The sequence below is a fragment of the Caloenas nicobarica genome, chromosome 1, assembly GCF_036013445.1.
Source record: "Caloenas nicobarica isolate bCalNic1 chromosome 1, bCalNic1.hap1, whole genome shotgun sequence".
Lineage (NCBI taxonomy): Eukaryota > Metazoa > Chordata > Aves > Columbiformes > Columbidae > Caloenas > Caloenas nicobarica.
The window spans coordinates 66292551-66305549 of record NC_088245.1 but is presented as its reverse complement, the minus strand read 5'-3'; the positions used below and the strand labels follow the sequence as shown (position 1 = coordinate 66305549).

Here is a 12999-nt window from a genome sequence, read left to right as displayed (position 1 = left end):
TCTTAATCTAATCTGCTTTTGAAACTGGGACCAAGAACAGTTGCAAGATCTTTTACTCCTCTATAAATGTACTTCAGTTTATCAGCCCCTTAAGGAATTTTTTCTTCAAATGAATTATACCCACAAGCATCCTCTAACAGCGAGAATCTATATCTCCCATTCCGTCCACACATTCATCCTAGAAGAAACTGGAATGAATGATGAGACGTTGGAGATTAGATTATAATTGAAAGTGTATTCATTTTCTCTATTACCTCTCTGCAAGAACTTCCAAAGGACTAGCTCCGAGCGACCAACTTCGTACCATCCAAGCAGAGTCCATTGCAGCCAAAAATCCCCTGGCTATTCCAGTTCCCATTGGCCAAAATGGCTAATATTATAGTTTACAAAAAAAGCAGAGAAAGGAAAAGCATCAGTTAGGGAAAATTTTAAACAAATATCAAGAATATGTTCAGATGGTAATCTGCGGGGAAATTATAGCTCAGTAATTAGCTTAAAGCTCTATTCCTGCTAGGCCAGAGGAAGCCAGATGTATGGTGAATGAGCTCCCACAAAGCCGATGTTCCTCTACTGCCAACGACAATTCATAGCCTGGAGTGCCTTAACAGCTTCTCTTCAAGATCATACTTTTTAACCAGTACAAAATGCTGATTATTAACAGACCTACAGTAGGTTCTGTAGAGAGCCTATCTGTCCCAATAAGAAGCAGACAGATGTTAACTTCAGAAAAATCTCTGCACATATTTTCTTAAGCAAGATTGTTACCATCCTAAATATTCAGTTTTCCCAACACTCCTACCCTTTCTTCAAACCTTACACTTTATTACATAATAAACAGCAGCTTGCCTTATAGTAACTCTCTTATAGGCAGTGCTTATTTCAGCAATGGGTGCAGTGGCTTGTGCTTGTGCTTCAATCCACTGTTTACACCTGACAGGTTTAAAACACAAACCTCTAAGAGACTGTCCCCAACCAGCGCCACGAGTAACTGGTGGCCATTCTGCTCTCGCACCAGGGCTGCGTTCTCCGATGCATACATGCACGTGAAGTCAAACATGGCCACATCTGGCTGACCATAGTGATTGATGGCAAAGTCCAGCGACGGCAGCTGCTGATTAGTGGAGAAATCAGCTGCTTCTCTGGCATAGTTTAGCAGAGCCTCCTGGTCCACATTCTCCCGTGACAGTAATAACTCTGTGTCAGCGTAATCCTGCCCAAAAGAGAAAAGCAAGAGTGAAATACCCAAATCCACAAGTTTAAGACTGGTATATACAACAGCTGGCATTAAAACTCCTCCAAATCCACTGATACAGGTTTGACCTCTAATTTCATTTACTCTTATCCATGTTTATGCTTCCAAGAGAGAACCTGTACATCTTTTATTGCACACAGTAATCAGTCCTGCTAGCATCTCTGACTCTGAAAGGGCTAAGAAACTTCTCAGCACTTCTTTTCACACACTTCAGACAAAAGGCACAAGATCCTAATCATTATTTATTCATTTGTGGCCAAACTACTTTGAAATCAGCTTCTGTCAGAATAAGATATAGGTAAATTTCCAATACTTTCTTCACTCCCTGCTTTTTCATTCCCAAAAAATGAGGGAAGCTCAACTAAACTATCGGATGTTCTTTAAGTATGTTTTATCTTAAAATGAATGAAAGTCCCAAGTCTACAAAGGGATACAAATTTGGAGATGAGACATCTTCTGATGGCTCAAAATACTTCAGAGGGGCATTAACAACATATATTTCTGTTCTAAAATACATCTGTATAAAAACATCACATGGCAGAAGAAAAGCACGTTTCCCTTCTTTCAGCTTCCTGAAAGCAAATTGTCCCAAAAATCTTATTTTATAGAGAAATACCCACATGCCGTATCACTCCTTTTTCCAACAAGCTCTGTTTTTTGGCAGTCATGACGAAGTAGTGTGTATCATCTTTGTAGTAGACGATGTTCTCCAAGTCAATACCTTGTGACAGAACAAAAGACATGGCAGTGAAGGAACGAGTTACAAGTTACGTGTAACACAAGAGTTTTATCAGAAGAAAGCAAACTGAAACTATGCAATTAGAAAACCTTAGAGAGCACACTAAGCAGCTTTCCCCCATGCTTTTGATGACTTTGAAATATGAATCTTCAACAAAATGACAAACAGCACATTTCATTTGCATATAGCTACATCTTTTAAAAAACATATTTGTCATCACTCTAAGGTTTGCTTTCAGATGTGGAATGCAGGAAGCTGAACTCAGGATTCAGACTTTTCCTATTTAGGGTTCAGATTTCCCGAAAACCTTCAGGGAAATACATTCTCCACTTCTGAACAAAAATGACACACATCTGAATGATACACATCTGCTTTGTACAGCTGTACAGAACAGCTGTAAAAATGGGGAAGTCAGACTTCAAAGAGAAACAGCAATGACTGACTTCCCTGCACAAGATGTTCATTTATTGACTAAACATGATACCTGAGTTATGAAGTTGTAATAATAAAGACATAATAAAGTTTTCACTGGAAATCTGGCAATTGCTGGCAAACCTGTGGCTTCTCGTAGATCCTGGAAGAACTTCTGGTTGAATATGAAGGCCACACCGCTGATCTCTTCTACTTTGGCTTCAGCTGTGGTGTTGCGATTGATAAAGTTTGCTGTGATAGCAATTGCTAGTTTACCACGGAACTCTTTTCGGCGAAACCCTACAGGAAGCATAAGTAGTAACGCTGAAAAACGCACTCTACCTTCAGAGAAAGCTCAGCATGCCATAGACAGGTGCCCCAAGAAAATAATAAGAAAGAATGGATCTGATTAATTACAAACTCCTCCACGGAGAAAGCAACATCAGAAAAAGGAAACCTCTAATTTAGGGAAAAAGCTTCCCTCTCTTTCTTACCTCTTCCAAACCCTGCAACTTGGATCAAAAATATTAAGACAGAATTCTCTACCGCCCAGAATAATATTCAACCGTTCAATTCCTGCTCCTGCGCTACAACAGTACTCAACTAAAGACACAATTTAGGAAGGAAAAATTATCCAGATCGAAATATCCAATTCCATTGCCAGTGCATAAGAAGAAGAAAAAGACAACCCACGTGTCTTTGATACAAATGCATTTTTATATGGACTTTTAATCACTCTTTCACTAGTCAAATGTCTTTCCAGATTTTTGATTGGGATGTTAAAGGCCATTTTTGTTCTAACTAATTTAAGAATAAGTTCTATTTGAAAGTCAGTTATGGATACACCATTACCTTCTAGGGTGTTCCTCCTGCCATCCCCTCCAATGATTACTTCAAACTCATACTCAGATACTGGATGGGTTTTTGGGTGGACCAATGCACGCCAACCTATTCCTGTTGATAAACTCAGAGTTAATGACAATATAAACTGTGGTGATAACAGAACAAATACATAATACCACTTCTAACTATCTACAGTCCCTTCCTCACACGGCCAGGAAAGATACACTGCAGGACAGCTATACTGTTGACAGGGCTGTTGCTAACTTGCACAGCCACTCACTGGGAATCAGAGACAGAGACGGCTCCGGAAAACCCCCCTGACCACTACACCATTAAGGATCACTCCAACCTTTATACCTTCTCTACGATCTATTCGGTTAATAGGATGCCAAAAAACAAGTAAGCCACCATCTACCATGGCGATCAGAGAAGAGGTTTCGCAAAGATACAAAAAGCCTAACAAGGATCAGGCACTGATACAAATATCCTCAGTGAATGCAAAGAACGGAGTTGTTTTAAAAAGATATCTTCTAAGTGTAATAGGCTTAAATATTTTAGGAACAACTACAATCTACTGTGTCTTGGTCTGTTGGTACTTCAGGTGATCCTGTTTTATATAGTAACTAATGTGGATTTGTCACTAGAAAGAATAAACTCTATTAAAAAATTCAAAAAGTGTATTAATAATTACTCTCATTAATGAAGCATGAGGAAAGGACCTAGAGTCATAAGCAGGGTTAAGGAGCAGGAGTCTGTGTATCCTACCACAACTTCCCCTTTCTCTACTACCCGTTGCAATGCTACTTGCTTTCATTCTCCTGATCTTCTGGAGGGTAAACAAGCCCCTGAAATTCCACATTGACATGGATCTCTATTCCCAAGATCAAGGCAACCTTCAAAAGGATAAGCTGGAGCTGACGGATACCTACAAAAAAAGCAGATAATAAAGAAATAAAACAAAAAGAGCACAAGTGCACATATCTGTGTGACATTACTGACAAACTGATTTAAAGGCCAGCTGCTACCTTCTTTTTCCCACTGTGTTCCCAGCACTTCATCCAGGCGCCACTGGTGTGCAATATGATGGTGTGCTGAGGAATTTCTATATAGCTGAAATCCCAGCCATTTTCAAAGAATAAAAAGTAATTTTTTTTTTTTAATGTTTCAGTCCCCAAATCAGCAACAAGGGCAACAACCAGAACATGCACTGCAAGAGAGGGAGGGAAGAGAGCACAAGCAGGACTGCACTTTTGTCACAGATGGCAACTGGCCATTTGATCAGTCCCAGTGTAATACTGAACTGCAACTTTATCCTAACGCCTTTGGGCACAGTGAGTTCCTCACCACCTCCTTCCTCTTCAGTTAATGAGGGCAGCAGGTAGGAAAATGACAGCATGCAACCCCTATTAATTTGAAGGAAGACAACTTACTGTCATATTTCAGATACTGAAATGAAAAAGTGCTCCACATAAGCACTAGATTTCAGCTGTGCTGAGATACAAAAGCTAACATGCATAAAGTACTGGAAGAATTAAAATGATGAGAAATTGGAAGGGAAAAAGCAATCTGCAAGACTGAATTTCCGAAGATCTTCCAGTTTCACCATTCACTGCCAAGAAAAACAAAAAACTAGCAAACAAAAAACCCGCAAAAACAAAAAACAGTTTTTGCTTTTGGACAAGAAGCCAAATGTTATCTATGTTTGTGTCCATTATACTTCCCACTTAGGCCCAGTGGAAAACATAGACTGGTGGGCAAAATAATCTGGCTGTGCCATGTCCAGTAAATTTTTGAAAAAAAGAAAATCTGCAAAATAGTAACTCCTGCCTCACCAAAGCCTTCAGCTTTCAAAGGAGACTGATTTCTCAGAACTTGAGAACCATCCAAATTATTCTCTAATTTTGATATGTAAAACTCTATCTAATCAAAACTTATTCATAGGCTGACAGTGTTCTTGCAAATATCTTCACCACTCTTCCAAAAATTAATGAAGCCAAATTGTTTCTCCTTTTTCCAGATCAAAATTCACAAGAATGTTCAAGAGCATTCAGTAATTATTTTTTTCTAAAAGTTGCTTACAATGCACAACAGAAACAGAATAATGTGGCAGCTGCAGGAATGTAACAGTAAAAACAGGAAAATTATCCATCAAAAAAAAAAAAGCTTTGAACCTTAAATGCACTTTTTAGTGCAGGAAAAAGATATGCCTTGGAAAGTAATAGGTGTAACAGATGATAGATACATATTGTATGTGTGATAATCTCATAGAACAATGCATTTCTTATGTAGGTCTACCCCTAAATGTGCTATGCAAAGGTGAGGTTGAATTGCACCATATGGACTCAAGAGCAGTGACTGGTGTAGGCCGAATTTTAAAGAGCTACCCCATATCTTCACCCACCTTTCCCCTGTGAAGAACAAGAGGTGCTGTGTCCAGCAGCAGCTGTACTTACTGATATGGTCTATGGATCCTGCACAGAATTTGCCGTAAAACTTTTTGGCGCCCAGACCCCTCAAGTCGTGTATGGTGAATGGCCACAAATGCAGCACGTTGTTGCGGGAAAAGGCATCCCTCTTCTCTATGACCACCACCTTGGCTCCCAGGAACGACAGGTCGATGGCTGTACGAAGGCCGCAGGGTCCAGCCCCAATTATCAGACACTGCAAAACAACCAGCACTGAGTAATTTTACAGTCCTAGGAGGAAATAGATATTTTTACTGCAGCTTCCAAGCATCTCCCGGCTCTTAGGAATAAGTGCTCTTGGCAACATAAGATGAAATTTCAGATGGTGGTCGTATTGTTACCTGCCATGCTCTGCCACTGATAGGTTAAAGCAGTAACCGCAACCTGAAAACAAAGCGTATCACAGAGCACTGAAAAGTTTGGAGAAGCAGGCAAGTACGCTGCCTGTTTGCAACCCTTGTTTTAAGAGGAGATGCCAAAGTGTACTCTCCAAGACACATAAGCATCTGGAGAACAGCAATATTTCTGAAGGCTTCTCCCTCCCTCATTCTATCTATTGATTTTTTTTCTACAAACATCATCATTTAGAGTAGCACAGACAGTAGTAAAGTCAGAGCACTCTAAAATATCAAATCTCCAGAGCACTCAAAATCTCCAGATCAAATATGAAGAAAGAGTCTTTCACCTTGATCGTTATGGTACAGTGGGTTTTTTTTTTCTTTCCTTAAGGACAGTTCTGGTTTTAGAAACGCTGTATTTATATTAAATACTTTGCCAGTGAAATTGATTTTAATCACATGCATGAGTTCCACCAGTACTGCTCCACATAGTACAATGGAAATATCGTATGAGATCAAATAATGCTAACATTTCTATAAACATCATCATTTATAGTAGAACAGACAGTAGTAAAGTCAGAGCACTCTATCTTACGCCTATGCTGGTGCTTCCACTATTGCAGCAAAGGAAACCTCAGGAAAGTTAACACAATGTAAATACAAACTTTGTGTGACTAGGCAAGCTTTATCAAAATACGTTTTCTCCAAATAAAACTTTGTCATATCATATGTCATACCTTTTCCACTCTATTCACAAACAGTATCAAAGGCTAATAAACAACTCAAGAATAAACTTGCATATCTAGTGCTGGAAGTACTTTCAGAGAAACAAATGATACCACAAGATTGTTTCTTTTAAGATTAAAAAAACAAGATAGTCAGTTGACACTTCCTACCCATAGAAACTGAGGTTCACAAAGAAAGCTGGCATGGGTACGTGCATTTACAGGAATGTAGTACACAGTCCATTTTGTCATATCATTTTTGTACTTTGATTTCTACTGAATATAAGCCAGACTCACAAGAATAAAGATATTGCTACAGTGGTGACTGCTGCTGCCATGGGAGTATTTTCCAGATCCTCACATACCCTTACGGCTGGACAACAAAGCCCTTTGAGTAATTCTTAAGTATGCTAAAACTTAACCAGAACCCAAACTTCTGATAAACAGCCTAACCCAACGCAAAGCTCATTGTCCCTTGGTTGTCCCCATGTGATAATTTTTACAGATCACCACATCTTCAACAGTTATTCACTAAGGCATAAATTCTGCAAATGATGTGAAAATGCAAATATAAAGCTTGAACAAGTACAAGTTACAGCAGTGACAACATAACAACTGACAAGTAAATTCAAAGAAAGACTACTGTTTAAGACAAAAAGTCACATAAATCTGAGGTCAGAGATCCAAGCCTAGAGGGAAGAGAAGCAATGAATATAACAGCACTGCTTCTTTAGTAGCTTCAGGAACCTGAAGGCATATGGGAGAAAAGGCAAGTCCAACCATTGAACTATTAGCAATTCAATTATAAAATAGATTTGTACACTGAACTGGTGTTCAACTTGTCATTTATTAAAAAGAATAATGAATTAGCATCTAATATATTCTTCCAATTTAATATTGTTTTAGTTGTGGGCAAGAACATCTCAGACATCACTCAGTTTTTCTTTTTTAAAACTTGTAAGAAAATAGGCTGAGTGCACCATATTAAACAGGTAATAATTTGCTCATATGACAACTACAGGTTTCAAAGAGACTGCGTTCAATAAGCAACAAAACCACATTGAGCTGGATAACTTTTATTCTTTGATAACTTCTCCCATATAAAGTAGATATGATGCTGTACACAACAGCAAAGGAATTATACTATAATCAGACTATTCAGAATCAGGTCTGTGTAATCAAATTATAAATTAACTACCAGTAATTTTGTCACAAATGTAAAACCACTTTTTTTTCTCTACAACCTCCTCCCCTGCCCCCAAACAAGGATGTGATTAACAACATCTAGGTTAGGTTTAAGACTCTAGATACTCTGGATGTAAAATATACAATACTCTGAAGTAACTCACGGTCAAAGGTGCTACTTTTTTACCATCACAAAAATATTAAATTATGCTGTTATAAAACGCAGCAAGTTTTAAGCATCTTTTCTTCTGCTCCCCCTTCCACCTCTAATGTTTCTTCTAGTTTCAGATCTCTCGTAGAAGCCTGCCTTCTGATACCCTCACAGGCAGCAGTAACTACACGAGATGCCAAGTACTGTTGCTCCTCGTTCCCTTTCCCCAGAAAGACTCCAAGCAACTGCTGCAACTCTGCACTCTAAAGCTGTCTCATCCCTTGGAAATGCCTCTTGCTCAAGATCTTTCAGAGAGATTACAGCAAGTTTTCAGTAACAACACTCTGGTAAGGGAATATTAAAGGCAAACTGGAATACTGTATTATCTGTATAACCAATGAAGAGAGAGCGCTATTTGTAACTATTTACATTTGAACAACCCAGCACATCGAAGTCTTGCTTTCATGAGCCCAAATTATCTCAATTCTGGTCAATGCTGGCCATGGGATGCACTAACCGCCCAACTCCAGTCATGGTACTTCATCCCTGCCCAATTTCTCAAGTTGCATTGCAAGTTACATTAAACATTAGGAATATAAAACTGAGATAGGAAACATCAAATCAGATATAATTCAGTTCTCAGAAGGGCTCTACTTTGAAGATATAACCATAACTATTATGAATTACATAAATATTTAATGGTAGATGCTATTAGGGGAAGGAAACAAGTAATTAACAGAAACATATAATACATAATAATACATACATATATCATTTCTTTACATTAAAAACATGACGTTTATATGTACAGCATACAAAAATAATTTATCATCATAGCCATATGTTCTTTAAGACATACTAACAAAAAAAATATTTTTTTTTAAACTAAACTTCACTTCCTCTCAGTAACTGGTTTCACTACTCAAAATGATTTGAATTCCAAATCCAGAGTCTTATGTTTCTGGATTGAGACGGGGTGGGGTGCATGGCACCTTCAACTCATTCAGGATCCACTCTTTTCACTTCTGTTTCTATATAGCATCTCACCAACAGCTTCTTGGAGGCACAGGCAAATGACTCACTGGCTGGCCTCCACTCCTCTTCCTCTTTTCCTTTGCTCTTCTTCTTCTCCTTGCCATGCACACAGGAGAGCAGCTATGCAATAAGCTCTCTGCTTCCTCTAGTAGAGGCCAATTCAGCATGATCACTGACACATCCACCCCAACCTTTCCCCCCTCCCACCCGTCTGGTCCTTCACACCACCACCAGCACATTCTGAGGTTTCTCTCTCATCATTAAATGAGGAAGAGTCATGCACGACCCCACGAGTCTTCTCCATTCATGTCATTAACATCTTATCTCCAAAATCACCACATGCCACTTTTGCTCATTCTCTTGACCCCCTTTCTCCAGTTCCACCCTACGCTCTCTTCAGCTTGGCTTTGGTGCATGAAAGATGCTAAGCTTTTGGACTGTAGAAAATCTCTAGCAAACTCTTCTTAGTCAAACATCACTCCCAGTATGCACTTGAATAGATGCTTTATAGACAGTTGGCTACACATATTTCTTCAAAGCATGCCCTTTTCTGATATTTTTTAAGACTCAGTACTCCTCTATGTCTCCGGCTATTCTTTCTGAGCATTACATGAAGGATCTCCCTCATTTCTCCCACTCCTCTCACCACCAGCTCCCCACAGTGCTTCCTCGGGGATTTGCCTGTTTGGCTTTCTCTTCTTCCTCTACAATTCGCCTTTGCATCACCTCATTCGCAAGCACTGGTTCAATCAGCTTCTCAGTCTTGTAGATTCACAGAACTTTTTCCAAATCAGAGTTGACTACCTTTTGTCCAATCCAAAATATATATCTTTCTGACATCTCCTCATGGCTGTCGAGGTGTCAGCTTCAAGCCCAACATGATAAAATGGAGCTCTAATCTCCCTTCTAGATCAGTGTCACAATTTTCGAATGTCTTTCATAGCTGGATGTTAGCCGCCACTTGGATCTATTTATTTACATCCTCATAACCAAGCAATGTCCAAGTCATACACTAATTCTTCCATTAAATCACTTATTTCAGGTTGTATCTCTATTACTTAAGCAACCTTTTCTTCAGTGTTAACAAATGCAGTCTTGTCGACTAAGATACATTCAGAGCCCAGATGCAAAATTACTCTTTTAGTCCATTACTTCAAGTAAGGCACAATACCTCTACATTCTTTCACAGCTTCCTCATTCTATTTCTCAAAAAAGCATAAGCCACCTGTCTACATTTCACAGCCTTTAACACCCTATTTCACTTCTACACATCTGTTTCATTCAAAATAAGAGCAATTCCTGCATTCAATGACTGGAAGGTGCAGCAGAAAAACACTTTTCAATTTTTGCCCATGACGTCCATAGTGCTTGGAAGGTTTATTCCTAAATATACACGAAAATCACTGCAGTTATCTTTTTGTAAGTCCCTCTTATGCTGATGCTACTGCCCACCATGATGACCAACACTGCCCAAGTGTTTTATTGTTTTCCAAGGTAACCTATATGCACCTGTGACCTATAGTCTGACGTACCAATTCCAAACTTTATGAGGAAGCATTATTTTTACAAGACCTAGGGCAAGCAGATCTTGGTCTATTAGTAATTTTTCCAAGTGTTATTGTAGTAATTAATTATAAATGCCACCATCCATATGAAAATGGCCATTGGAAATTGAAATAGAATAAACAGTCAAGAAAATAGCATAACTTTCTAATATCTAGTAAGGAATCAAACTTGATTTGACAAATATGAAATGACTAACATATCCTGAAGAGCATATATTTCCCTCTCAGCTCTCTACTGAGGAATTAGTCATTAATTCCTCCTATTAATTAAGATCTTTCCTTCTCCCAAAAGCTGGATATTCAGGGGAAATAAAAGTATCTATTGTCCTGAACAAATTCCTTTTTTTAAAAAAGGAAGAGTGTATGATTATTTGCAAAAATAGCCTATTCCATTCACATTTGGAAGAATGATATAAAGAACTGCTTTCAGTAACAACAAAACAAATAAATAAGCTCATACTGTACAGTCCAACAAGGTGCAGCACATAAATACCATCTCATAATAATTCAGGCAAAAAAATCTGGGAGATGTGTGTAACAGCAGGAATTCCTGCAGTAAATACCAGACATACCACCCTTTTAAAAGGAACCAGTATGAGTTTCCACAGGATTTTTAGGGGGTTTTTTAGCTCTAAACACAGAATACAAGTGTTTACTTTCTAAATAATGGTAAATTGAATATTTTACCAAATTGGCAGGAAAGTTCGCTTTCCTTGACTGAGTAATGAGAATTTTCAAATTAAAATTAGAAAATTCCAAACATACATATTTTGCATCTAGACTCCAACACAAAATGTCATGTTCCTGTTAGCTGTCTAGTAAAAAAATGGGAAAAAAAAAAAAGGCGCCTGCCAAGATTAAAGGTTTACCAATGAAGATTTTCTAACTCAGTTCCACCTAATAGTATTGATGCCACAAAAGCATAAGCCACAGAAATTTGCAGGCTGCTTCCTCTGAATAAATTACAAATATTCTGGCAATTCCCAAGGATTTCCATTTAGCTTCCCCTGTGCAGGTAGGCAGTCAAATTTGGTAGTAGCAAACACAATTTTTGACTGAGAGACAAATGCTAACAAATTGTGACTATCTTATTAATAATATGTGCGAGAACCTTCCTGAACCTTTCCTGAGCTTATATTGACACCGCGCAAACATCTTTCTACATCTAGATATTTTTATTGTGTATTCCAGAGACACACTGGGTAATAGTTGTGTTGACTCCTTTGAATACATCTCTTGGAGAAAATAATTTTCCTTACCTTCGTGTTGGCGCATGCTTTCCCCTTCTTATAGTCCTTATGGCTGCCTCTTTTATCCAATTTGGCCCACAAGGCTTTGGCTTTCCAATAATTGAGCTTGGACTTGAGTTTGTGATAGAAAGAACGATAGTCCTTGGGCTTTAGTTCTAGGTAGTCACAGAGCTCTTGGAAAGCCTTGAGAGTCCCCTTGCAGGTTGAAGCCTGGACAAATCTGTCGAAGAGAACATGAGCCTGGTTCACCTTCTCATTCTTACTTTCCTCCATGCTTCACACTTTGCAGCTGCCCTGGGGGGCAGCTGTTCTCTTCCAGTCTGCCAGATTTCCTGATGTTGCTCTGCTGAGCCACTTTCACCTCTGGCTTATCAGCATTGTTAACCTATAAAACAAAAAGAAGAAAATGTAACTAAGCTTGCTTTTTTTTTTTTTCATTCCCAAAATTTCATCTCGGCCTGCTGAACTGAGAGCCCAGATTCTCAGTACAAAATGAGTCAACTGATCAATATCCTGACAAGTCCTGCCCAAGCTGACTTGAAGAAGAGCATTCCAAAGCTCATGGAGTCCTACTGCAGGCAGTGGGACATCTCACCTCCGTTAAATCACAAAATACTTTACCTGAGACAGTCCCTCGGAAGTTTTAACATAACTCATTTCACATGAACAGCAGAGAAGTTACAAGTAAGCTGGCAGATGTTATGTGATGTTCGGAAGTAGGCAGAGGTTTTAAAACAAAAGATTGACTTACTAATGTGTAATCACATCACTGTGTTAACACCACAGCAACGGTTTTGTGCTCATCTTCAAAGTACTACTACCACAAAGTACTTTAGGAGTTGCTATTCAACCAGTAAAATAAGTTTGGGTTCTTTCATTCAAAACAGACACGTGTCTTTGCTCATGACAAACAGGGAAGAGGAAAGAGGATGGCATAGTACAAGCTAGTATCTCTGTCAGAGTCCTTGCAAACACAGCTTTTGTACAGTGACATAACAAACTCAACGATGGCTATTGCAATCCTAGAAAGAAGTTAAATG

General features: G+C 38.7%; 1 protein-coding gene across 14 annotated transcripts in view; it reads right to left on the bottom strand.

The window, feature by feature from the left end:
* MICAL3 (microtubule associated monooxygenase, calponin and LIM domain containing 3) overlaps window positions 1–12999 on the bottom strand; it is a 163761-nt gene that overhangs the window by 98440 nt on the left and 52322 nt on the right. For all 14 annotated transcript variants that reach the window (XM_065645013.1, XM_065645046.1, XM_065645037.1 and 11 more), the window contains exons 2-9: window positions 11969–12344; window positions 5699–5906; window positions 4054–4170; window positions 3255–3356; window positions 2547–2702; window positions 1873–1973; window positions 953–1210; window positions 255–370 (exon numbers count right to left, since the gene is read on the bottom strand). In XM_065645013.1, the coding sequence (XP_065501085.1) occupies window positions 255–370; window positions 953–1210; window positions 1873–1973; window positions 2547–2702; window positions 3255–3356; window positions 4054–4170; window positions 5699–5906; window positions 11969–12232 (1322 nt within the window). In that variant the 5' untranslated portion in view covers window positions 12233–12344. The remainder of the gene's footprint in view (window positions 1–254; window positions 371–952; window positions 1211–1872; window positions 1974–2546; window positions 2703–3254; window positions 3357–4053; window positions 4171–5698; window positions 5907–11968; window positions 12345–12999) is intronic.